Consider the following 26561-nt stretch of genomic DNA (forward strand, 5'->3'; position numbering starts at 1 on the left):
CTGTGACTGGCACTGCCAGCTCCAGAGATGCTTTACCTTCCAGCTTAACCAGTTAAACTAAAAGTCAACAGTTCATAGCTGCACCACCTCATGTTCTCAGCTGCCACGTCTCCCCGCCTGCCAGGGCAACTGGGATGTTTACTGCTAAATATTGATAGACATCTGGAGTGCCATTCATCCACCATCAAACTTGCAGCGTGCCAGTGAAGTAGGCCTGGCCCTCTTCTCAGTGTGTCACACACACACACACACACACACACACACACACACATATGCGTGCAGAGGTGAGGGGTTTTGGCATCACTGCAAATCAGAGGCCTTGGCCACAATATCAAGCACCTGGAATTTAGAAAGATTGGCTGATTTCTCAAGCGCACAATGTTTTGGCAAAAACAGCATTGTGATTGGACAAATATGCCTTTGCTTGAATCTTCACAAGCACAGGTGGTAATGACATTATGTAGCTCCCAGCCTAATTGAACTGAGTCTGTGCTTCCCAAATATTGTTTTGAGAACAGTTGATTTTTTGGATTCTTTTGTCTCTTTTACTCGCACCAGCCGAACAAATCATTTCTGTGCCATTGAAGCTGCATTGTTTGTGTTTGTCATCTAGAGCAATGGTAGAGGAAAAGACCTGACGTTTGAGGGAAGGGCAAATTCATGACAAACTGTCGAAAAAGCACCTGCGGGATTGACAGAGTTTCAGCAGTTCTGTTCTCACCCTGAGCCTCTTCGCGTTCGAGAGAGATACTTGTTCGGGGTCAGATTGGAAACATGTGTTGTGTGAGCACCATGGAGAGCCTGATCCTCCATCTTATTAGTGGAGAACTCAGAGTACACTACACTGGGGTTTACTAGACACACAAAAGAAGGAGATACAGGAGAAAAAAACAAAAAAAACAAGGCTCTTTTGTCTTTTCTTAATTATTCATGCCCGGGAGGGATGCTCTCTCTCCTTTGTTTTTGTCAGCTGACACATGTACAGGTATGATGGTGCAGGCAGTGTGTGTGTGTGTGTGTGTGTGTGTGTTTATATATTTGTGTTTGTCTCTGCCTGTGCTTTTGTAATTGCACAGAAATGCCAGTTAAATGCATGCATCTCCCTTTGTCTGTGCGCGTTTACAAGCAGACACAATGTGTCCGTCAGTGTCTGTGTGCGCACACACGGGCGACACAGAGCCACGTTCAGCCACGCTGGAAGCAGCAGTTTTTCTCCTCCAGTCCAAATCAAAGTGAGGAAGGAAGCGCAACAATGAGCCCAGCAGTTTGAGCTGGTGGGTTCTTTAAATCCGCCGCAGACAACAGCAGCTCGGCGGCGACCCTGCCCCGCGCTCTAATCGCTTCAAATGAAGTCATGAAGGAAAGGCAGCGCAGCCAGCCCGAGCTCTCCTGTTCCGCAAGGTGCAGCAGCACTTGTTTGTGCAGAATGTCTGGCAATTAAAAATAATTGGGAAGCAGGTTTGCCCGCAAATCTTCCAAGAGTGCCAGTTATGATCTAATGAAGCTTCATTAGGCATGCTGAAAGCTGAGAGCGCCGTATGACAACGGCAATTAGCCAGGATCATAGGCAAAAAAATAATCATTAAAAAATACCTCGGCCAAGATGAGCTTTCCACTTAATGACCAATTCATTAGCTAATTGATTTCTTATTAGTTACAGGCAGAGACGACTGTTTGGGGTACTGGTGCCGGTAATTAACAGCATTTACACCATTAGTCAATCGCCTAATTTTCCAGGAAAACAACTTTGGAGGGGAGCATAGCTGGAGGCTTAGGGCCATTTGCTTTTTGCTCCTCTGCTGTGTTATCTCTTTAATATCGAGAAGGGAATCATCTTTCAGCTCAGGGGTTGTTAACACGCACTAATACCTACTGATTACCCATTCATGTCATGTGACCACGTGTTTGGTGCCCGAATCCATCTGAGCCGTGATGGATGGATGAGGAAAGAAGGAAGGGAAGGAGGGATGAGAAGGGGTGATGTAATTAAAATAAGAAAAAAAAAGTGTTATGTTCTATATTTAATATGACTTTTGTTCACATCCGTGCTGCCTGCACCTATATATTAGGTGCGTCAAATGAATTGAGAGGGATAATTAGATTAATTATCGCTCTCAGCTGGCGAGGCTGCTGTGGTCTTCTGAGGGTCGTCTTCCTTCCATCAAACTTGAGTTAAAGCAGACAAGGATGGATGGATGAGTAGTGACAGGTGCTCCCTGCCTACAGCGGCTCACTGAGCTATCAACTGGCAGCTTATAATGACTGTCTAGAGAGAGCATATACCACTGCCCACAACACATAAGGAACATATAATCTAACATGTAGCTGAAAACCCAATGATACCAATCATTTTTACAACACTATCTATTATTAATAATGATGGCCTGTCAGTGGTTTCCTCATTACTGATTGGACATAATTATGATCTCATGACGTGTTTACAAAGTTCTCATCTTTTAAAGGGGGATATGATGAAAAACTCAACGAACAAACTGCGAAATAAGACAAACCCAGTCAGTTTTTGTGGGCTGCCTAGATCAGAAAACGTCATTCAACAAGCCAATCAGATTTGGCTCCCCTTTCTATGTCACATGCAGGCTCATTAGAATATACCGCCCACAGCTTAAGAACTACCTTTGCAAAAGGTGCGCCATATATTTCTCGCAAGCCAATCAGAGCAGACTGGGCTTTTTCTTAAAGAGACAGGCGCTAAAACGGAGTGTTTCAGACAGAGGGTGAATACAGGTATAGTCAGTGAGACAGTATGAGAAAAATAATGTGATTATTTGAACATTAAAGCATGTAAACATGTTCTTGTAGAAACCCCAAAAACAAATATAAACCTGAAAATGAGCATGATATGTCCCCTTTAACTGACGGCTGCCTCTATGCTAATACCAACCACATGACGTTTTGACTGCTTCTGTTAACTTTTTTTTGCAATTTTCTATTCCTGTCTATCTCAAACTTCCTTGTCCACCTGCATCTGACTCTGACACGTTTCCCCTCGGCCGCTCACCTTCTTACAGTGCTAAAAAAATGCATTTCCTAACTAGTGGCAGTGCTTGTCTATATATGTCCAGCAGATGCCCAAAATGTCAAAGCTGAGGCACAGCATGATAAGTCAAAAATACTGCCTGCCAATCTCACAGAGCACAGGTAAGAAGAGTGGCATGCAATATTTTTGACTTGTCTAAACGGCACATCTAAAGACGTCAAACTAGGTTTGAGGTCGACAGAACGTGGACGCGGGTTTGACTGCAGTCACTGCTGCTTTGGCCTCTGCCTCTTTTGAGGAGAGATGAGAAATTCAAAGGGATGAGATGATAGACATGTCTGATAGGAGAGAGGCAGTGATTTGGCCCATCAAAGCCTGCCTTCAGCCAACAGACACAGCCTGCGGCACATGCCGGATCAGTCTTACCCCCACACACACACACACACACACACACACACACATGTGGGTGTGTCACAAGTGTTGTTCAATGCACAAGTATGCGCACACTCGGGCTTGTGCCCCCTTCTCCTAAACGGGCCACTGGGCTTTATGTAGTGGGTTTTATGGGGACTCACTGGCTTTCCTCTGAGTCCCAGCTACTCCTGTCTGATCACAACCTCTCAACACACAGCCTCTTCTTCATGCATCGCCATCCTCATCCTAATCTCGGGCATCTGTTCTCCATTCAACCCTTTCTCCCTCTGCTCTACCTCTCTTGTTTTCCTGGGTAGACCCCTTCTCTTCACCTTTTTTTATCCCCTCAATCCCCCCTCAAATCCACTCTCTCCCCTTCTGTCTCTCCTCTGTCTGTGTCGGGTCTTCGCTTCTGTTAATTAAATCTAATGAAGTCATCTATCAAGGACTCCTCTTTTCTCAACACCACAACATAAATCACTCTGTAAAAGATGCTTTCTCCCTCTCTCTTTCGCTCTCTTTGCACTGTGAACAGAAGACAGTCGCTCTCTCTTTTTTCTCAGGCTTTAGTTGTGTGATTGAGAAAGTGTAGCATCACTCCACAAAAGGCAGCCTGCCTCAAATGGCCGCTCTCCGGCTGACACCAGAGGGACCCCTTATAGCCCGCTGTGGTGAGACGTGCACATACACACACAAAGCAAGCGACTTAAAACAGACACTTATTGTAAATGGGCCTCATTGGTCTCTGAAGACGTTGTTAACATGTCTGTGGGATGGTTCCCCTGCCAAGAGGGAACTTGATCCATCTCCACATTTACAAAATTAATTCCTATTACAAGCTGTGACTGACTAACACTGCCCAAATTGGGATTTATTCCCTCCTACAATGCACAATAGTAATCTCAGATGGACAACACTGAAGGAAATCAGCATCAAACAGGACTGCTGGTTGTTGTTTTATAATATTATGTCTTCTTCTTCTTCTCTGCTGGTGCATGAACAATAAAAATTAGACAATTACATAAACAGCATTTTCTTCACATCATTTCAGGTCACCACATTGTGTCTCCCCTCCTGAGATGATGATGCAAACCTAATGTAACAAAATGCACACGAGGAGCCCAGACACGTCTAAATAATGTATAAATGATGCATCTTGTTAGCTCCGGCTCGCAGGTTCAGTTGTCTTCTCGTGCACCCAAATGATCAATGTCCTCCTATTATCCTCATGCACTCTCTTCAGTTCCATTCCCGATTCTCCCCGCCTCTCCCCGGGTCTTTCATGTTGCCCTCTGGGAGCCAAACAAAACACGGTTTTTCTACTGCAAATAAGGAGCTAAAACACCATGTGATCAGCCATGAATTATTTGAACGCTATTGATTTGTATAAAATGTTGCATTTCCCCAGAGTATTTGACCATAAGAACAATAGTATCCTTATTAGGGACTTGAGGAAAATCTCTTTTTTTTGGTATAAATGAAAGGAAACGATTTGAAGGAGATGCTAGTAATTAATGAGTATATTTAACCTGAAGAGCAGCTTGTTAAGAAGAGAGAGATAGAGAGAGAGGGGGTTTGTTTTTCAAACATTGTCAGAGGATTACTATGTTTTCCCTGCAAATCTGCACTGCATTTAAGGGTATAATGTCAATTTCATGCTTTTTTTCCCCTCAACAAGAGGCCCCGGTGCCCTGTGGGTAGATAGCAGTTACTGTAGAGAATACACAGGGAAAAATAACAATCCAAAAAGGAGAACCAACGTATTCCCAAAACATCCCAGTCGAGTGCGAGCTAATGTTCAGCACATTGTGGTATTTTCATGTTGAATTTTTTTTTTTTTTTTTTTGCCCCGAAAGCCTCATTTAGATGGCAGACAAGGCTTTTTGAACACAGAACAGCCTGTAGTCTCCGTGGACCGCTGCAGCTCACTGGAAAAAGGACCTAAATGAAGGCAACCAGACAATGTAGCAACCACGAGATCCCTGCACCCCGCAGACAAGCCAGAGGAGTCTAATAAACAAACACACAATCACTGTCATTAACATGACAGCCAGTTCAAACCCTCCTCTTCCTCACAAGAAAGGTTTGAATCTTTCTACCAGGGGAAGAATCCAATTTTCTCTTTCTGCACATCTGTACAGCAACTCTGCATTGCTGAATCAGATTGAAGTATACCACTTTATTGCATTTTTTCCGCTGCTCCCCCTGTCCCTATAGTATCAGATGATGATATTTGGAGATACGCGCTCATGCTCTAAAAGAAGCTTTATGGTCGTGGAAATTATATTAGAAGCTGGAGGTGCAGTAGTTGCTTTTTTAAGTTAAATTTTCACAACTTTCTCTGCTCTCTTGGGGCCACGTATAACATTTACCCAATCACATCTGTCATATATTATGATTTTACTGAAGCATGGTGCAGAGACATGAGCATGGGTGCATGAAAACACATCCTTTGTTATCTTTCTGACTGTTTTTTTACACACACACACACACACACACAATTTGTCCATGTTATTAGTAAAAAAAAAAAAAAAAATGAATGAAAAGAACTCATCCTTTAATGCCCAATTTTAAGTAATTCAATTATTTAGTTATTGTCTCTTCTTATTAAGTTGGGTAAAACCCATCTTGGCAAACTTCCAGGAGCAAAGATCTACATTTAGGATCATCCGTGGCCTCACACATGAGGGATTAGTCTGGTTGAGGGAACAGGTTGAAACAGGTTGTCGTGGCATTTGACTGGGTGAGGACTTGGTGTCCAGGCAGGCAGGCAGCGGCTGCTCCTTGTATTCCCTTCACCCTCATCTCTAAATCTGGATACTAGCAGGACCAGAGGGATTTCAAACCTTCACACAGGCTACAGGGCACTAACACAGTTCAATTCTAATATCCAACATGCTGCCCAAAAGTCTAAATCTGATGTATGATCAATGGGGGGCAACACAATCCTAATTTGCTCATTGCTTTGCATAGCTACAGCATGTCCCCCCACTTTCTCTCTTTCACACTGTCTCTTCCCCCTCCCTCCCTTCTTCTCCTTCCTTCCCTCTCTCTCTCTGTGCTCTCCTCCAGCCAGTGCAGACTCATTTAAGTCTGCTGATGTCTTGATAATGTTCCAAAGCCTTCACAAGCAGGTAGAGAAGGAATTCCTCAGCTCCCCTAATTAGCAGTAAATGGACGATCAGGCCATGAGTAGGTTTATGGACAGTAAAAGACAGCGTTTGTCACCTCCTACAAGGACTATAATTCACTTGTATAACTCAACGTAAAGAAAACCTGCAGCCATGCGGAAGTCTACTAAGCACTCACAGTATTTCCAATAGGTTTAATAAAGTGGGAAAAAAATAACAAACGTATTAGTAGTTGTCTGAGTTAAGCTTTGGTGATTATGTGCTTTACTCGTCCAATTTATTTAATGTATCACTTAGGTGGAAGCAACTGTTGTACAATGGATATAAACAACATACTGTACACAAGTGGTGTTGCAATGAGAGTAAACATGTAGGATATAATGTTGGTAGATACAGATCACATTGATCAAAGCTGATATGTCATTAGAAATTAAGTGCCTGATTAATGTAGAAAAAAATCTGTTTATTAATTAAATAAATAAAATTTCCTGACACTAAGGAACTATATTAAAATAAACTGTGAATCTAAATTGAATTATATTACAGCATTACTACTGATAATAACAATAACAATGACAATAATAATAATAATATTTATATATATATATATATAATATATATAATATATATATAATAATATATATATTTATTTTTGCTGTAAATTGTATGCATTGCTGCTTTTACGCACACTGTGTCCCTTTTCTGTCCTGTGGGCGGCCACACTAATAACAACAATATTACTGACAATAAATAAACAACTGAATAATTAAAAATAACATGCCTGCCTTTTTTTTTCCGGGAGCGCACGTGCAGTAGTGAAGGCGTGGTGTTGGGCTCGTGGGGGGGAAATGAACGGCAAGTGAAAATATGATTGAGGCCCCTTTAAGAGTTTTTGGCCACTAAACTGTAGCGACACCAGCGTCGGTGCGTAAAGAGCATCCCTCCTGGATTGCTTCTGATATTCCTCCAGGCTGCTGCTGATTGGACACCACGTGCCTCCAATCTGTGAGATTACAAGCAATAGTTTTTTTTTTTAATCTTTAGAAAAAAATAGAAGTGGAAAATCTACCGTTTAATAAAAACAAAATAAAATGAAATGTGGTTAAAAATATATAAAAAATAAAAAGGATACATTGTGCTATATGTTGTCTTATTTTAATTAGGCGCTCTTTTCGTCATTCATATTAAACATGCGCAGCCTATATAGGCCTCCTGGCGATATGTTTTCCTTTATTATTATGGATGAATATGTTGTACCACTAAAGAATTGTAAATGAGCTTCAATGTTGGATACACTCGTTCAAAACACAATACTAAATAGTAAAAAAAATATATATGCTGATTAACAATTTATTTCCACCGTCTAATGAAAATGTCAGAATATATTTTTATTATTTTTTATTTCTGCATGTGCACATGTTCTTATTATGTTCTCAACACTGATATATTTTAAATTAAAATAACTGAACAAATAAAGATCTCTTTTAGATCCCAAAGTTGGATGGCACATGCTTATATATGCCGTGCGTAAAAGTTAGATATTTCCTTTAATTTTTATTTTTAGAAAGCCCCTGTTTGGTGGATTATTTCGTTACCCACGCGTGCGCCCTTTTTGTGTAAACGCCACTTTATTGTGCAAGGCTCATATCGAGGCACACGACTGGGAGCGCAGATTTGCGTCTTAAAGAGGATTTAGGTCTATTAACAACAAAAGGCGCAGTTCATGGCACGAGGGAGAAAACCTCGACTTGTGCGTTGAGCCTCAGTGATGTGAAGCGCGCTCACTGATAAATGGAGAGACATCAAACCGAGTCATTAGAGGGCTGAGATATGAGACTTTCACAGTCAGGACCCAGGACCCAGGGGATCACACTCCTCTCCGGGCCTTTTGTGTGTTTGTGTGCTGGACTGATGAACGACTTAGATAACGTTAAGCCATTATGGGCTCACTTATTCCCATGAAAAACCCTGTAAATACAGGGAACATTTTTTCACTGCTGATATCTATCGATTTTACAGCCCATATTTGTAAACCACAAAGGATTACACAGTGAATACTCAAAAGGGACCACGAATTTATTATAAGAGTTAAATATTAATTATAGCATTTGTTCATGATTATGTGTTTGTTGCTGTTAAATGCTGGCTATACTTTTCCCTCGTTATTTTACAGTTTGCATTTAGATTCATGTGATTAAATGTTTTAAAGTAGGCAGGTAGAGCTGGAAATAACTTAAATATGGCAAAAAAAAATACAATTTGTCTGCACTAAATTTTGTGGAAAACACAAAAAGGGTTGGGGCCTAATTAAATTTTACTGAAATCTGTTGTGATGTTTGGAAATATTTAGGCTTGAGCAAATCCATGTTTTTTCAATTAATTTTTTAAATTCTGCTTGATATTGTTGAATCTGTCCATATAGCTGCTTTTATATATTTTTAGAATTGTGCACATTAGAGAAGTATGAGTCCTCTCAGCTGAGGTTTTAGGTGCTTTATCGACAGACACATAAACACATTTGTCAACTCAACAAACACCAAAAAAAAAAATCATGGTGGCAATCCCACACATTTGTATCTCCTCTAATCGCGTTAATTAAATTTCCACCGAATTAATTAGACATAATAACAGCCATAATATAACAGCCAGCCATCCTCTCCAGGAGTGAGCCATCGTGGGCATTATAATGACCCCGTAATTCAATTAACCGCCTCCATCAGCTCCATCATTGATTTGTGGAAAAAGAAGAAGAAGAAGAAGAAAAAAAAAAGCTGCTGAAAGTTGAATTCTGCAAAGTCGAGCTGGCCTGTAATTGCTCAAGACACAGAGATCGGAGTGGAAGAAGAGGACGAGGGGGCTGGGCTGAAGGTGGCCAAGTATAAATAGTGAGCTCTCAAATACACAGTCACAACAGCAGGAGTGATCTCACCTCCTCTCTCCACCCCTCCTATCTATCGCTGCTGCTGCTGCTGCTGCCAGCCTCCAGAATAAAAAAAGAGCGTCTCCGTGAGCAGTAGCTGCATAGAGACGGTGTAAAAGGTACACACTGAGACTATTCACGGTGGATTTCCCAGACCAGGACCACTACTGAGCGACAAGACCATGGAAGAACTTACGGCATTCGTGTCGAAATCTTTCGATCAGAAGACCAAGGAGAGCAGCAAAGAGAGTATCACGTACAGGGAAGTTTTGGAGAGCGGCTTGACGCGGCAGAGAGAGCTGGGCAGCCCGGAGAGCAACCTGCAGGACATAACGGAGGGCACACACTGCCCGGTGCATCTGTTCAAGGAGCACGGAGAGCTGGACAAAGACAAACACAAGGACTTTAACGTTTCCAGGTCGACTGAGGGTAAGTTTCTTTTTTTTTCTTTTTTTTAAATTTAAGGAAATGGTGCGTAATGTGTCCAAGTTCAGTTTTGTGCATAGAGATTTATGTTTCTGTTTTTTTGTAAATTCCTGCGTAAAAGGAGAGTTTCAAAAATACATTTACACAAAGTTAACACATTATTGTGATTATTTGACACAGCAGGAGGCGGGCCTTTCCTCTGACCGTCGTTTTTAACTATTTAATGATTGTTTTTCAGACGTTCAGTCTTTTTGTGCCAAACGAGAAGAAAAAACACTGCATTTCCTCTATTTTTTATTATGTAATTTCATTAAATCTTAATACTGAGTTTAATGTTGGATACACCGTTCAAAACACAATACTAAATAGTAAAACAAATCTATGCTGATTAAGAATTTATTTCCACCGTCTGATGAAAATGTCAGAATCTATTTATTTTATTATTTCTGCTTGTGCACATTATTATCTTATTATGTTCTCATCTTCAACACTGATATATTTTAAGTTAAAATAACTGAACAAATAAAGATAAATTATCTCTCTTTTAGAACCCAAAGTTTATTTTAATGGCAATTTAACGTTTTGTGCCAACGCTAAAATATTTGGCAACTATTATAAAGTGTATGACAATCTTTATTTTCTTTTTATCTGTTACAGTATTATATGAACTCTGAGGGATATTTCATATTATATTTGGTATTATTTAAAAGTTTAACTGCGATACTATTGTGACGTAGTGTCCCCCTTTAAAAATCATGTAGGGTTGTCATACTGCTTTACATTATGCACCCGAAAAATCACACTTTCTGCGGTTAAATTCTCGTTAATTGAAAAAATGTGCCACTGAACACACTCTTTATAAAAGCCTGTTATTTATTAATTGGTTCAAAAAGTGCAGTCAAACAGCAGGACAGGCCTCTTTTTTTCACACAGCAGTCAGACAGTGTGCAGTTTTAGACATTTAGTGAGTACATTTTAACTTGTTTCTATATTTATTTTACAGGCAGAGCGAAAAGGGGCAGCATTATTAGCTGTATTATTATTATGCCTTGTACTTTTTCTTTATTAATATTAATAAGCTAATAGAAGAAGACTGGTTTTCTGTGTATTAGATTTGATAATTTGATATTACATATAATATTAGAAGACTTCCAGTTGTGGAAAAAACCCATTTACAAACACCAAAATGTGACCAAACAATCCAGTAATGCAGCAGTTGTTACTCATAATAACACACTAATAGCTTGGAAATAGAATATACTGACAGCGAGTTACACTGTATGAAATGTAGACATTTTAAGGATTTAAATTTAAAAAAATGAAATGAAATGTTGAGACTGAGCATTTCTTATTCATAGCCTGGAATAACCTCAGTCTGTTTTACGAGTAATTAGGCCTAAATCTTCTCCGTTTAGCCAGAGCTTAATTCTCTGCCCTTTAAATCGCTTACACCCTTATTAGGCTTACATGTATTGACTGATTTACTTTCATAACGGCACTGACATTATACGCACTGAACTTGTGGAGGCTGGAAATGCAGCCACAGGCCTCTCTCTCTGTCTCGCTCTCTCTCTCTCTCTCTCTCTCTCTCTCTCTCTCTCTCTCTCTCTCTCTCTCTCTCTCTCTCTCTCTCTCTGTCTTGAAGAAACAGGCTGTGAAATGTGTGTGTTGGTGCCAGACTGCAAGGCCTGAGGCCCCTGACAGGGCCCAGTGTGGGGGGCCAGTATAATGTGCATGTGTGAATAAGGGAGAGAGAGAGAGATAACATATGTTTATATATATATCTAGGAAGAACAGAATTTAAATCTTCTCTTCTTCTTTTTTGTATTTTGTATTTATTTTTTGTAACCGTGGGTTTTCGTTTTAACAGGGATATACGAGTGTAAGGAGAAAAAGGAGGACGTGAAGTCTGAGGACGAGGACGCACAGGGCAAACTGAAGCAGCGGAGGAGTCGCACTAACTTCACCTTGGAGCAGCTCAACGAGCTGGAGAGGCTCTTCGACGAGACGCACTATCCGGACGCCTTCATGAGAGAGGAGCTGAGCCAGAGGCTGGGACTGTCCGAGGCCAGGGTGCAGGTGAGGGAGGATCTCTTTCTTTCTCTCCATCTTCCTCTTTATTTTTCCTCTCTTAATCTGATTCAAAATGGCATTACCACAGCGGGGCTGCTGTGTGTGAGCAACAAACCATGTTTTTCTCATGATATTCTTGCAAGGACAGGTAGTGTGTCCATATTCTAGGTGTTTTGATGCGTTATGAGGATGTCTGTTATAAACGCTATATATATATATATCTTTATTATAGTTAATAGACAGCAGGTGTGAGTTGTTTAGTGCCATCGCGATATGTTAATTGTTAATGATCTAACCAGTCATTGGTTTAAAGCTACAGGACAATCCAAAAACAGTGTGCCACATGAAAAAGATTTACTCCCAAATTTATTTGCTTATGAAACATTTAACACACTTAATAAACTGTAAGAAAATATCGAAACTGTAAATTATACAACGATGCATTTATTTTTTCTTTCTTTTTTAATAGTTGGCGGTGTTTGACCTTATGCTGATCATGTTTTCGGGCTTGTAAAAAATACTGCAAGCGAAATACCGCGCAACGTCATGTTTAAATCATACCAAAAAATATTAGTTGTTGTTTTTTTTATATAAAGAGATCATTGTATGTGTCTTGCAAAATGCAAAAAAAATATTAAAAAATGTCAATAGGTCATTAGTCTACAGGCAGGATGACCCTACTACACACCTGAGAGATAAATGATGCAACCTCTGTTGTGGATTAAATATTATTTAATATTCCTGTGGTAAAGTGTCTGTAGTGTAATTTTATCGCAATCTATGATTTTTTTTCATTCCTCGTGGTGTCGTAATAATAATCCTGTAGGGAGTTATAATTTCACTGCGATTACTGTGGATCTTTTATAGGATTTATAGGCTGTGAATTGAAATTAAATTCACAATTATTGAATATTTAACCACGTCTGTGTCTGTGCCTTCTGTGATTGTAATTAACAAGTAGTTCAAATAACGAAAAAAACATATCATTTTACAGAGGGTGTGTTCAGTGGTATCAAACACGTGTAAAGTGCTGTAAATCAAACAGCCTACTGGAGTTGCAGCAGTAGGCCTGCAGGTCTCTACGATCCGAGCAGCCTTTAGGGGGGAGAAAAAAAGAAGAAAAAAAAGAAATCTTGATCAATGATTAAAATGAATGAAGAGCCTGAATGGCTGCTTCAGGGGACTCGAGCTCTTATGTCAACTCGTATCCCTCCTCATTTTCTTTGTAATATCTGCCATTGGCTTGATGTAGTGTCTCCATAAAAACACATTAGAAATAACTCAATTGTGGCACCAACTCTGCTGCTGTTCAGCTATATCTATAATCGGATGAATAAAAGCCATCATAGAGCTTTTATAAGCCCACCGACTACCATTTTGAGCTCAACATGGTCGGGGCTTGGTTTGACAGTATAGTCATAATAAAGGAGAACATTGCAATTATCACTCGTAAAGTTTAGAGCGTGCACATTCAAATAATGTATGGTTGATAGACTTAACATGGTGCGTTTTGTGCCATCAAAAGAACCAGTTGATGACCAATAATCCTGTTTTCGGACACGTTGTTGTCTCCAGATTGAGTGAGAGGATTGCATGCTTGCAGCAGGTCTGTGTGTGTTTGCAGGCTGTTGAACCTGCGCTCCGAGCAGCTGTCAATGAATCTAATTGAAAGTTATGAGAGCTTGGTGAGGAGCAGGCAGTAATTCGGTTAGGACTAATATCTTTGGGTTTCTGGCGCGCTGCTAAATTAAATGTCATTATTCACTGTCTCTAATAAAAAATCAAAAAGGAAATGAGATTAGGGTATTTGTGAAGCGCATCATTGAGTGGCCCTTAATGAAGAAATAACTGTCTGAACCAGTGTAGTTCACTTTGCTTAACATACTGGCGCGTAATTGGAATTGATCTCGGTGCCCGTCTAATATTAGCCTTGATTTATCTGAGGGGTTTACTGTGCGTCTATGAAAAAAATCACCTGGGATCTTCATAAACACCTTTATTACCGTCATTTAACGCAGCTACAGATGATAGGTCACAGCCTATACATTCATGACTATTTACAGTGGGCTAACTTTTTTATTATTATTATTATTATTATTATTATTATTGTCATTATTATTGTTATTGTTATTTAATAATAACAACAACAATAATAATACGACATAAATAAATTAAAAATATATATTGTGATATTTGTGAATCTATCTAATAATAATAATAATAATAATAATACATTTTATATTTAATAATGTACTACTACTACTAATAATAATAATAAGACATAAATAAATACAAATATATATTGTGATATTTGTAAATCTATCTAATAATAATAATAATAATAATACAAATAATAATCTATATATTCATAAAGTCAGTTTTTGACAAATAAAATAATGTTTTTTTTAATTTTCATATGACTTGGTCTCAGTCACTAATGGACACTTATTGCAGTCCCATCACTCTGTTGAACGCGGAGCTCAAAATGGCTTCACGGCTCCTTCCTTGAGTCGTCATCATCATCATCATCATCATCCTCTTCATCATCAATCTGCGCCCTTTGTGGTCTCGCGACCAGCCGCTAATTTCGCATCTGTAAATGATAATAATCATGGCGGGGGTCGAAGGGAGATAATGTTATTCACTGAGGAGGCAAATTAGGTTGATGATGATTAACAATAGGCCGCAGCCTGCAGCTTCAAACACACGCAGCTAATTGGACGGTGACGTTTTCTTGTGTATTATTTAAAGATATCTTCGGAATATATCATCCTAGTATTCCTGTAATATTTCTACACGGTCTGTGGAGTTTGTGGCTATAGTGAAAGCAGAGAATATAATAATTAGATTGTATTTTTTATACTATTTCTGAATGTACTGTGAATCTAGGTATCATACAGTCTTTTTTTGTGTCAGGATTTTTTTTTGCCTGCATAAAATATTAACAATTTCTGTCCTTATTTGTGCTATAAACGTTTCTTCATTGTTTTTATTATAACAATTTAGTATTTTTTTTTGTACAAGCAGCTAAATAACATTTAATTGGCTCATATTTATTTACATTTTTATTTTTTATTGGTTACAAATAAGTGCTCTGTCCACATAATAATATTAAAATAACATCTGATGTATCTATTTTTGTTGGAAACTGGATTTAGTGCTTTTTTTTCCTTTTGTGTTTTTCTTATAGATAATTTGCTTTTTCAATTCCAGGTCTGGTTTCAGAACAGAAGAGCAAAATGTCGAAAACAAGAAAACCAGATGCACAAAGGTAAATGATGCTTTTTAAATGATCTTATTTATATTTTCCTCTTTATTTTGTTGTTATTTTATTTTTTGCAATTTGACACTTTTCTTTTAACTGCATGTGGAAAAAAAATTCTGACTTGACCATCTCACATAACACCAACTGTCTGGCTGTCTGACAGACATCTTTCCCTTCTCTCCAGGTGTCATCCTGGGCGGCGGCAGTCACCTCGACGCCTGCAGAGTAGCACCCTATGTCAATATGGGTGCCCTCCGGATGCCCTTCCAACAGGTAGGCCATGTTCTTTTATTAGAGCTGACAAAGCTTGGAAAATATATTTAAAAAACCCATCTAATCAGGGAACTCAGGCAGAATTAAATGTAGAAAAGTTAAACATGCAGGCTGAGTTGCAGAAAAAAAAGATGATTACTCAGCATATAGTAATGCAGGGGGTGAAGACGGTGGAATCTATGAAACCAGGTCAACGTGAGTGTGGGTTACATGTGTGTGTGTGTTTCTGTGGTGGAATGGGTGTCAAAGTAGGCCTTTCTATATTTGTACATTCACATGAATCTATAGGCCATGTGCAGCTATTAGATGTGAGTGATGAGAGACTGTGTGTTGGATGGGGGGGAGGGAGCAGCTCAGACCTCAGTGCACCTTTCACCTCCTGGCAGTGTGGAGAGAGGGTGGAGCTGTACGGGTTAGAGGAGAGGTGGACAGACATTTGATCTAGCTGCTATCATGCTTCTGCGTCCTGGCTGCTGTGTTGTCTGCTTGACCCTCGTGAAAAGCAGCGGCCTAATTAAGCCAACAGTGAGGCAGGCGCGAGCACATAAAAGAGATGATGAAAGCAGGGGGAATGGAGTGGGCTCTGATGGATATTGGCGTTGAGCTGCACTGGCAGGGGTGGAGGCTTGAGGCCTGCATACCGAGATGGGCTTCGCTGTTTGAGGTTGAAATAGGCAGTGGGCAAGCACGCACAGACTGCACCCATATTACAATGCAGCATGTAAAACAAGGGGATGGATATAGTGGTGTGTTTGGGTAATGTGCATGTAGGGGGTGTCGCGATATACCGGTATTGACGATAACTGTGATATTTAAAAAAATGAAATATCGATATCATGTTAATAATACACATATGATAGTGTGTAAATAACCCAGCGAATCTTAAATCAGTACAGTTATGGTTACAGACTCTCTCTGCCTCCCTACACTCGTATTTTGAGTGTAATTTATTTGGCAAAGAAGAGCGCACAAAGTTAAAGATGAATTTGACTCACAGGGTTTTTTTCAAATTTTCTGTAGATGCTGCGATAATATTGTTATTGTGATTTCTTTTGGTCATGCTAATCGTGTAGTAAAAATCTGATATTGTGACAACCCTAGGTGCATGATGTCCGCGGTCAAATCCGGGCTGAAAACCTTTTTATGGTATGTCTCATCCTTCCTCAGAATCAACCATAAAGTAAAGAAAAACTGGCAAAATCATCCTAATAAACTAACAGACTATGCAAGCTGCGAGTGTGTGACAAACTTATGAGGTTATAAACAGGACAACTCACACCCTAACGCACAAACACGTCAAACGTCCACCACCTGTTTCGTCAGGGACGGATCCGTTTCTGTCATATATCCTCCCAAACACCCCACAAAACCAAGTTTCATTTGTTTTTTCCATCAGTGCCCATGCATTTTAATGAGACGTAATCGCACCGTACATTTGGAAATTATCAGTCACAGCTGCAGTTTGTTACCCGATTGTTGGTAAATGAGATGTGTGGAAACTCTAGCTGTTTGCAGGCTTTGTTTGGATGCCATCGCAGCGCTGCTGAGCAACGATAACATTTGTGGTTCAAATTAATTTTCCCTTTCATTTAACAGCTTAAGTCATTTTCAGTCATTTTTTTTAGGCCGATATGAAAGGGAGCAAATTGAAAAAATAATATTTAGTTAAAGTTAAAACTTTGACTTTATGTCGTTCTATTTTGGTTGGAGAAGAAAGCACGAAATACTTTAGTTTTCCCACTTCTTCCTGTGGTGTTTGAAACACATGAGAAATGGCAACAGGCTCAGCTCGCTCCCTCTGAAGTGAGTGGATGCTTAATTTTCACCTACTTCTTATAAAATAATTGCCAAGAATGTGAAAACTGATATCCTATGCTCCTTATGGTTTCTTTTTTTTTTTTCCCCCTCGACTCAGGAATATGTCTGGATAAATATTTATAACTCCAAATATGTGAATATCTTTTTAGTGCAAAATTGTTTATTTATGCAATTGAATACATAATCAGGATAACAAGACTGCATATTTCCAAGGGTATAACGGAGTCCTCAGTCTGAATTAAACAAATCTGTTCTGGGTCCTGGAAAGACTTTGATTCTGGACGATTAAATTGGATGTGGTGTCTGAGAGCAATGTATGATTCATTAACTTTTAGAATAGCTGACACGAAAAAAAAGAGCTAAAGCGCAGAGTGCAGCTCTTAACTATTTTCTTAGAAAACACACTGTAAGCAACAGCTTTGAGGGGGTAAAATTTGAGGGGGAATTTAATAGTGTCAGACTGTGAAACCTAAATCCTCAACGCACACACACACACACACACAAACACACACACACACACACGGCCTGAGGCGCCCGTGCTGACTAACTTTTTGCTGTCCTGCAGGTCCAAGCCCAGCTCCAGTTGGAAGGGGTCGCCCACACCCACCCTCACCTGCACCCTCACCTGGCCGCTCACGCTCCCTACCTGATGTTCCCGCCTCCCCCGTTCGGACTACCGATCGCATCGCTCGCCGACTCGGCCTCTGCGGCGGCGGCGGTGGCGGCGGCTGCCAAAAGCAACAGCAAGAACTCGAGCATCGCCGACCTGCGACTCAAGGCAAGAAAACACGCCGAAGCTCTGGGACTCTGACCCCACCGGGCCGCCCCTCCGCTCGCCTGATGCCCATAATCGCCTCTCACACAAGACTGAGCCTGTGAAAGGGCCGTGACACTCACAGCTAAAACTAAACTAAACAAAAACACTGAGTTGAGAATGAAAGAGAGGAACACATACAGAGAGGGGGGAGAGACAGAGTGTGTGTGAGAGAGAAAGGGGGGAGAAACAGTGGAGGAGGAAAATGAGAAAAAAAAAGAAGGAGGGAGCGAGAAAATTGTCACAAAACCAGCTGCCAAAACAAACCACTTGTAGAGAACGGTAATTAAATACCAATGAAATCACCTTTTACTTTTCGCCCCAACAGGCAGGACTTCTGCGGGGCCAGTGGCTCAGTCCACTCCAGGCACAGATCACATCCCAAGGACCGTACAAACACATGTGGATGTCTGTCTGAGTGCCGGGCCGGGGCCCGTCAGACCAGAGGACGTTAGAACAAAGCTAACTGGCAGGCAGCAGCAGGGCCAAAAAGCAGAGCCTTCACTGACGCTGGCTGCCGCCATGTTGACAATGCAGAGGGTTTGAACATGGGGGGGAAACAGACCCACCTCACCGAGGCATTGGAACGGCTCTCACCTTTACCCCCCCGCCCCACCCTCGCTAGAAAAACGAAGAAAAAAGAAAACCTTAAAAAGGCCATATTTGTCTCCAACCACTGTGTTCCCTGCTGCTGCCAAGTGCATGAGCTCTATTGGAGGACCGTTCTGGGACCGACCTCCGTCCACACCTGACATAAACGCTCGACAACTGTTTTTAACACTGCCATTCGACATGCCCTCAACCCCCCCCCCCTCCCTACACCTACAAAGTGAAAGGTCTCCATTGCGGTGTGATATCCTGCTTCTTATGGACTTGTGCTATAACAAAAGCAACAACTCATTTTTTCCTTTGTTGCCGAGGGGAGAGATGTTTGGGCATGTGCCGGCGAGACTTTAGGTTTGCATTTTCTCCTCAAAGCGTGCTCCCTCTCTGTCTTTATTTCTTTCTGTTTGTTGTGTTGTATCCTGGGTAAAGAAGTGAAGATAGCCTTTGCACTTCAGGTCTTGTATGTGGGCGTTTACAAATGGCACACTACAAGCAGATACTACTTTACTAATTAAAGGGGGAGAGGGGGATTTGATATTGTATCATGTGATCAGCGAAAAGGACATTATCTTGGATAAAGGGTATAACGTGCGTTCCTTTTTTTCTTTTCTTTTTTTGTAATTTCTGAAAATATGAAGAAAGCATCAGTCAAACTGAAATGCAATGGTGTGCAGTTTAAGTGCAATACTGTAAATAGCAAAAAAGTAAAAAAAAAAAACAGCTAGCAGTTAACCCTCAACGATAAAGAGACCCAATGATTTTTTTCTCTCGGAGTGTTTGAATTTCTTTGCCAAACACACCAGTTTTTCTACAGCAGTGTATATTTTATTGAGTTCGAGGAGAAGTCACTCATTACCAGGTGCCATATCCCGCGTAACCTCCTGTGTATTCAGGTGTCACTTGTCGAGGAAAACATGAGCACATTTTTGGATGCTGCAAAAAATGTGGGACGGGTTCTAAATAAATAATTTAAAAAAGTTATTACAGCAAATCCATTTACTTTTGGATATTCCAAAATGTTCATAATAAAACCAACAAATCCGCATTGTAATCCAAAACCAAGCAGTTGTTTACAATATGATTAATTCTGCATGTTTTACGTGACATTTCATTATTAATTTCCTATAATTCAAACTGTATTTTACCAATTGTTCCAGACAAAACAGAACATTTGGATCGTTTTGTATTATTTTGACAACCTTATAAACACTGCTGTCAGAGCTGCGCTACACATGTAGATCTGTTGAAGATCTACGTACCTCTAACAGTCTCCAAAAACACACATTTTCTCTGTTACCAGACCTCCGTTTAGAATCGTTTATCTATGTCTCCATTTTAAATTAAACATATGGGTGTTTTATTTATTATTATTTTGTTTGAAAGTTTATGAAAGGTGAAAAACTACAAGTGTACATTTTTACATGGCTTTGCATTTATTTTTGTATGTTTTTTTTAAAGTGTTAAATTTGAATTAGGAGGTGTGGCTGTAGTGCATTGTTTGCCTAAAAAAAATTAAAAAAAATGTAGCGTGTCCGAGTTTACAAACATTTCAGGGATGGTTGAATTGAACAATACTCCATGGAATTTGTTGTACCCATTAAAAAATGATTATCATTTCATATGCAAGCATGCCTAAACATGAATCATCATCGTACAGTTTGTTTTTTCCCCTTTTGATTCGCAAAATATGAATGTACATCTTGTACAAGTAAACTATCAATAAAGTTATAAATATTTGTACTCGAGTTTTAAAATACTTTTACCACTTGTTAAGCTGCACGAGAGACTGTGTCATGGAATCATACTTTGTTATATACGCGGGGACACAAACACGAATTTATTTCGTGATAGTAACAGAGCTAATCTCCCCTAATTATCCGGAGTGTTTACGTCCTGATGCAGATTCATTCTCTCTCCGTGTCTCATACCGTGCTGTGGCTGATGCTCAGCAACTGTCTCAACCTGTGGATCAATATCAATGTCAGTCTAGAGCTGACATTCACGTATAGACTCCGGGTTAGCCGGGCCGAGCTCATCACATCCAATCTGAGCCGCACACCAGCACGGAAAATTGAGCTGCTATAAAATCCAGATGCAACCCTAATCTGGAGCCCCCCCTCCTACACGGTGCATCTCTCCCCCCGTGTTCGTCAAAATGACACAGATAGGATTGGTATGGAAAGTGGGGGGGCTGTAGCGTCGTCAAATAGAAGCAAGATGGCTGTAACCGGAGCGGGAAGCCTATAAGTGTCGAGGGAAAATAGAAGGCAAGCGAGAGATTTGAGGGATACTGTATGTATGACATGTAATCTTCTTTGAGCTCGGCGCTCAAAGAGGATCTTTTCTCCTTGTTGCGACGGCAATGATTAACTTTGAGCAGATGACATGAGAAGGTCAAGAGTTTGGCGTACGTTCATCAGCATCTACATCTGAAGTCAAACCGCCACACGTACACACACAGCACATGCGCAAACTTGCTCCCTCTTACTCGTTCTTCCCACACATAATACATTTTGCACATCTAAAATGACTCTTTTTAAAAGTGTATTAGCTTCCTCTGGGAGCTTAATTCCAGATGTGTGTACACAACGTAATTACACCATGTGGAATAGTGGCCTATTGTCTGAACCCCTGTGCAGGAATTAGCCCAAATGGCGTCCTGTTGAGTGCCGTACCCCCCTAGAAGGTCGCGGCGCGTTTAATTTGTACCTCGTTGCTCATACATCAAGATTGAGTGATATAGTCGCAGACTGATGGCTCCGCTTTTACCCGCTGACCCCTCCGGCTGGGACCTGCTGGGGCCGGGTCTGGAAATAACAGCATCCTTTTATGTGTACTAATAATTAGCATGGCGCACACACGGCCATCCATCAACCGCCAATGAGCCATGGCTGCTTTGTCAACATGTTTGAGCACATAACGCTGTTTATGTTGGCCACGAGTGAGAAACACACAATAATATATTAATAGAGGAGTGTGTGTGTGTTTGAGATGTAGCTATGGTTTTATTGCCAGGGGAGCTTTTTCTTGTTTCTGAGAGAATCAGAACACATTGTGGTGAATTGTGCTCAGATTACCTAAAACAGTCATTACATGTACTACAGGATGATGTTCTGGGATGAACAATGACTGTTTTTTAAGAGTTAAATATTATTTTTGAATGCCAGAAAATGCAGCATGGTTCAATCAACCTCACCGTCGAGGTCTTTCCACCTCTAAAATCTCTATACGACTGCACAACAGAAGTCTCGGTGCTCTGCTGCGCTAGCCTATCAGAGGTCAAGTGCTCAGGGGTCACGTGGAAATAGTTTTTATCACAGTTCATTCTCGTAATCCTCTTTGAAATGTCACACACAACTATGATCAGACGGAATGTGAGCTGTCGCGGGCCTCAACGTAAAGCTGGCGGCGGTGGTGTGAAATGACACATGAGCATACAGGCCTGAGAAGACGGTGAATGTTTGGCACCGAGACATGGAGTTAGAGAGCTTTTTGTCATCCTATATCACAATAACTCCGGGGGCTACTTGCAACAACTCTGAAAATCTATTTGGTTTAGCTGAAAGTTTTTCTTTCTTTTTTTTCGAGACAACTTTGTGGTTCTTAAATCCCAAGTAAATCCTGTTCCGGCAGTTTCAGTCGTAGCTTGAAGTGAAGCCACCCAGAGAAACCTCAGCTGAAAACAATCGAGCTGAAGTGCTGAAGTCACTACGGTCGGCCGAGGATCAAAGGCCGCCTTTCATCCCAGTTTGTTTGGGCTAGACTCGGGCTCGCTTTGTCGGCTAATGCTCATAAATGTATCTGGAGTCATCAACAGTGCAAAAATATATTAAAACTAACATTTTAAGTCTGGGTCAACACTTTCTTTTTTTGCAGTGAAGATGGAAAGTGTCAAGAATTTAAACTGAGAAAATTGAGGAAAGAAAAAGCTGGTCATTAAGTTCACATTCCGTTCAGCCGTTTATGTTACACTCATTAGCAGTTTATTTTCAGATCAAGCGTTCGGCTCGTGTTGTTGTAAGTTATCTAGTAAAAACACTGAATTTTATGTCTTATTGCAGCTTAATGTCCCATCAATTTGGGCTCATTACTAAACGTATCAGCTCCATCTGTAAATACAGACACTTAAAACCTTGTCTCAAAATAAACAATACAATTAAGAATAAGTTTAATTGACATATTTTGCCATCTTTTAACAACATCCATCACACTAATTTATTGCATATAGACATTGTGATTTATTCGACTTTTGTTGTAGTAACTTAAACGCCAGATGGAGAAAGAGATTATGGGATATCTTCATAGTGGCTGCAGTGTTTAAGTTGTTTTTGAGCTCCATGTTTTGGGTTTATGCTTTAATTTTCTGGTTAGCTCTGGTTAGAGTGGGTTTCTCTGTTGCGGAGTGTCGTTGCAGCTCCATCCAGTGGGCTCAGAGTATTCATGACCGGAGCATTTCCTTCTTCTATCTCTCTCTCTCTCTCTTTTTCTCTCTGCTGGGAGGATCCTTTCAGGAGTCGGGAACAGAATCAGATTGAAGACAGTGTCACGTGGCAGCTGAGTCAAAGTTTTTTCTCACGGTAAAAAATAATCAAACAAGCTCGTATAAATAAAGAATATCACAGATTTATTTAAGTAATTTACATTTCACTTAACAAAATTTCAGATTTCAAACACATGTTGACACGTCACAGTTGGAAAAACACAGGTGTAAATAATAAAATGAATGATGGCTGAGTTCTATTTTAGGGTCCTGGTATTGTGCATGCTGGCTCACTGTCACATTGTCACGGTTTACTGGGACACTTGAATAAAACAAATTCATTGTTAATGTTTTTAGTAACACCTGGGCTTTTCCTCCTATGACAAGTCAAGATGTCTGCTGTGAAAATGGTGCATTTAAATGACTTGAGATGTGTCTAATTTAGGGGTGTAGGAACAATTTTTAAATATCGAGTATTGCGATATTATGTTTTGTGATACTGTATACAAAACTGTTCTGATTGCATAAAAAGTTAACCTTTTTTACTCAGATTTTATGCATAAGGTGGTGTGATCTTTAGAATATGACATTTTTTATAAAATTTGAATAAAAAAAAAAAAAAAAGAAGCAATATATCGCATTGCTTATAGCATCACAATATATCGCAATATATTGAATCGTAACCCCTGTATCATGATACGTATCGTATCACCAGATTTTTACCAATACACAGCCCTAGTCTAATTTTCAACCTGTGTTAAAATCCACTTTTTAGGGACATTTTTGCAAGAACTAAAATTTAAAAAATTGCCACAATTTGGCAAAATGAAAGTATTTTACCTTATATATAAAACATGCCATGAGCAGACCACTAACTCCTTCACATGCTTTAAAATACAAAAATCAATATATTGCTTTATACCACTAGTGTTACAATAAAAATAATAATTATACAGATCATGTACTGCAATGTTCTTGCTGTGAATTTTCTCCGGGGACTTAAAAGTGAGTGGACCACTATGCTTCCCTCTGGCATTGTGTAGGACTGTGAGTGAAACAAATACCTATAAATTGAATTAGCAGGCATAAGTTATAAGGAATAAATAAAGTAGCTTGTATCCCAGCAAGCACTGCTGTTCAATAGTCTTGTCTTTATTTTACTGACATTTATTTCAAAATGGAATCAGATCCCTCACATGTTGTGAAGAGGTAAACACATGAATTTGTTTCTCCCAGAAGACAAAAAAAACTTGCTCCATAATGAAGAATGATCATTTTTGTGAAGAATGAGACATTAAGTTAATTTACGTGGTTGTAGTTGAAATGAAAATCACTTTGTTATTTGTGAGTTCAGAAATCGTGATGACATTAGTCATCAGAGGCGTGTTCATAAACAGTCTTTGAACTGCCCACAGCCACGGAGAACACATGAACTCTATTGTCAAGTGACTTTTCTTTCAAAATAAAACAGCTTCATTTTGAAGGGAAAAAACATCCCTGATCAATGATGCATCATTGTTTTCTTCTTCTTCTTCTTTTTTTACACTACAACATGGTGGATATGGTACAAATAAACATTCAGCAGCAGTTTAAAACCATAATTCATTTTGAAATGTCCTCCATTGAAGTGCTGAGTAACAAACACTTCACTTAGAGCTGTTTTCAAAAATACGTCTCTTAAAATGTCAAAACTCTTTACCGGAGTCTTCTTCAAAGTGTTTTCTAATTACACTACTTCAAACCAGTATTTAGACAACAAATTCACCCAGAGAAAATAATCATTGCATATTAATGTGATCAATAATCCCGACCAAACAGCAGTTTTATTTCCAGCCGGGCTGCCTGTTTATCTGAGCTTCACTTCACTGCAGACAACACACTCCTCTCTGCCGCACGGAGTCGATGCCGTTGTATGCACAGACAGATTAGGTTGTGTTCGTATTTACAAAAACGTTAATCTAAATGGGAAAGCAAATATGATTAAATTGAGAAATTGAAACAGATGTCAACAGTAAATGTTTGCGAACCGTCCCAACAGACCATCAGAGTAAATTCCAAGACTATTAGCTTTAGTTAGCTCAGATTGCCAGGAGGTCTCAGATTCACATTCCTCATCTCAGTGCGTATTCGTCCAGTTGCACAGCTCAGAAGCAGGTGGCCCAAAGTGAAGTTTTAATTGCATTTGTCACAGTGAGTGAATTAAAAGGATTGGTAAAGTTCGCCATAAAACAGTTTGTTACTGAGAGAAAATCAAAAGACGAAAAAACTTTATTTATGGAGACTTTCTCATGAAAAACTAGAAAGATTTCTCTAAAGTTGCGCCAAACTTTTGCGAGACTGTCTGCAGAATAACTTTCCACATCTTTATGTTGTGGCTTATTATCACAAGCAGTCACCCCAGACTGGTTTATGCTAATCTGGACTAAGGCGGAGCAAAGGTCGCAAAAAATGATTTCTCCTTTCAACGCTCTGCTTGTAGATCATTCAGAAGCTTTTTGTTTTGATGTGGCTCAGCAAAACATCTGTTTGACAGAGAATTAGCTCTGATACATTTCCAAAGTCGGCGAAAGAAACTTTGCACCTTGTTTAAAGACTCCACTACTGACAGGGAGGCCATCTCGGGGCTGTAAAGCATTAGCCAAGTTTGTGTGATGTGACACAATTAACGAATAACACCACTTACACATTAATCCTAATGTGTTTTTCGAAACCATTTGTACACACTTATGTACATCAAGTGAACAGTGTTATATTTCAGTGTGATTAGAAATAAGGACATTTGCCAAAACTATGTTTGGGTTTACTCCTGCCTACGATGATGTTGCATTAAACACCAAGATGTTGTTTCTTGAACCTCATGATGTTTTAAAGGGCCAGTGTCTAGCATTTTGGGGGATTTGCAGAAATGGAATATAATATTCATAACTATGTTTTCATTAGCGTCTAATCATAGCATAATAATAAATAATAATAATAATAAAGAATTGTTGTGTTTTTGTTAACTTAGAATGAACCCTTCAAATCTACATAGTGAGAGGGTCTTCTTCACAGAGTCCACCATCATGTAACCCAGCTGTGTTTCTACCGTAGCCCAGAATGGAGATAGGCCATATAGGCGGTCGCCAAGGGTGCCACCTTTAAATAAAATTTTTTTTAAAAAGTGCTGGTGGGCGCCATTCCTCATTTTCTGCAGTGTGGTAACAAATGAACAAATAAAGAAAGAAAGAAAGAAAGAGAGAAATACACTTTTAACCTTGTAACTGTTATTGTAGTGACAATATCAGGGACCAATTTATTATTTATATTGTAATAAATACAGTTATTTATGAAAATAAAAATCTTA

General features: G+C 39.7%; 1 protein-coding gene across 5 annotated transcripts; it reads left to right on the forward strand.

Moving 5' to 3' along the window:
• Positions 1 to 8143: 8143 nt before the first annotated feature.
• shox (shox homeobox) lies at positions 8144 to 18753 on the forward strand. Of its 5 annotated transcripts, none has more exons than XM_074658628.1 (7): positions 8145 to 9892; positions 11760 to 11968; positions 15176 to 15233; positions 15391 to 15500; positions 16602 to 16646; positions 17884 to 18096; positions 18461 to 18753. In XM_074658628.1, exons 1-7 carry the CDS (start codon positions 9646 to 9648, stop codon positions 18548 to 18550), a joined length of 972 nt encoding a protein of 323 aa, XP_074514729.1. In that variant the 5' UTR covers positions 8145 to 9645; the 3' UTR covers positions 18551 to 18753. The 5 variants fall into 5 exon arrangements, with proteins under 5 accessions (XP_074514732.1, XP_074514729.1, XP_074514730.1 ...); XM_074658629.1 differs by having other exon boundaries at positions 8147 to 9892; positions 15412 to 15500; XM_074658631.1 differs by having other exon boundaries at positions 8144 to 9892; positions 17884 to 18604.
• Positions 18754 to 26561: the final 7808 nt, after the last annotated feature.

Source organism: Sebastes fasciatus, chromosome 14, assembly GCF_043250625.1.
Source record: "Sebastes fasciatus isolate fSebFas1 chromosome 14, fSebFas1.pri, whole genome shotgun sequence".
Classification (NCBI taxonomy): domain Eukaryota; kingdom Metazoa; phylum Chordata; class Actinopteri; order Perciformes; family Sebastidae; genus Sebastes; species Sebastes fasciatus.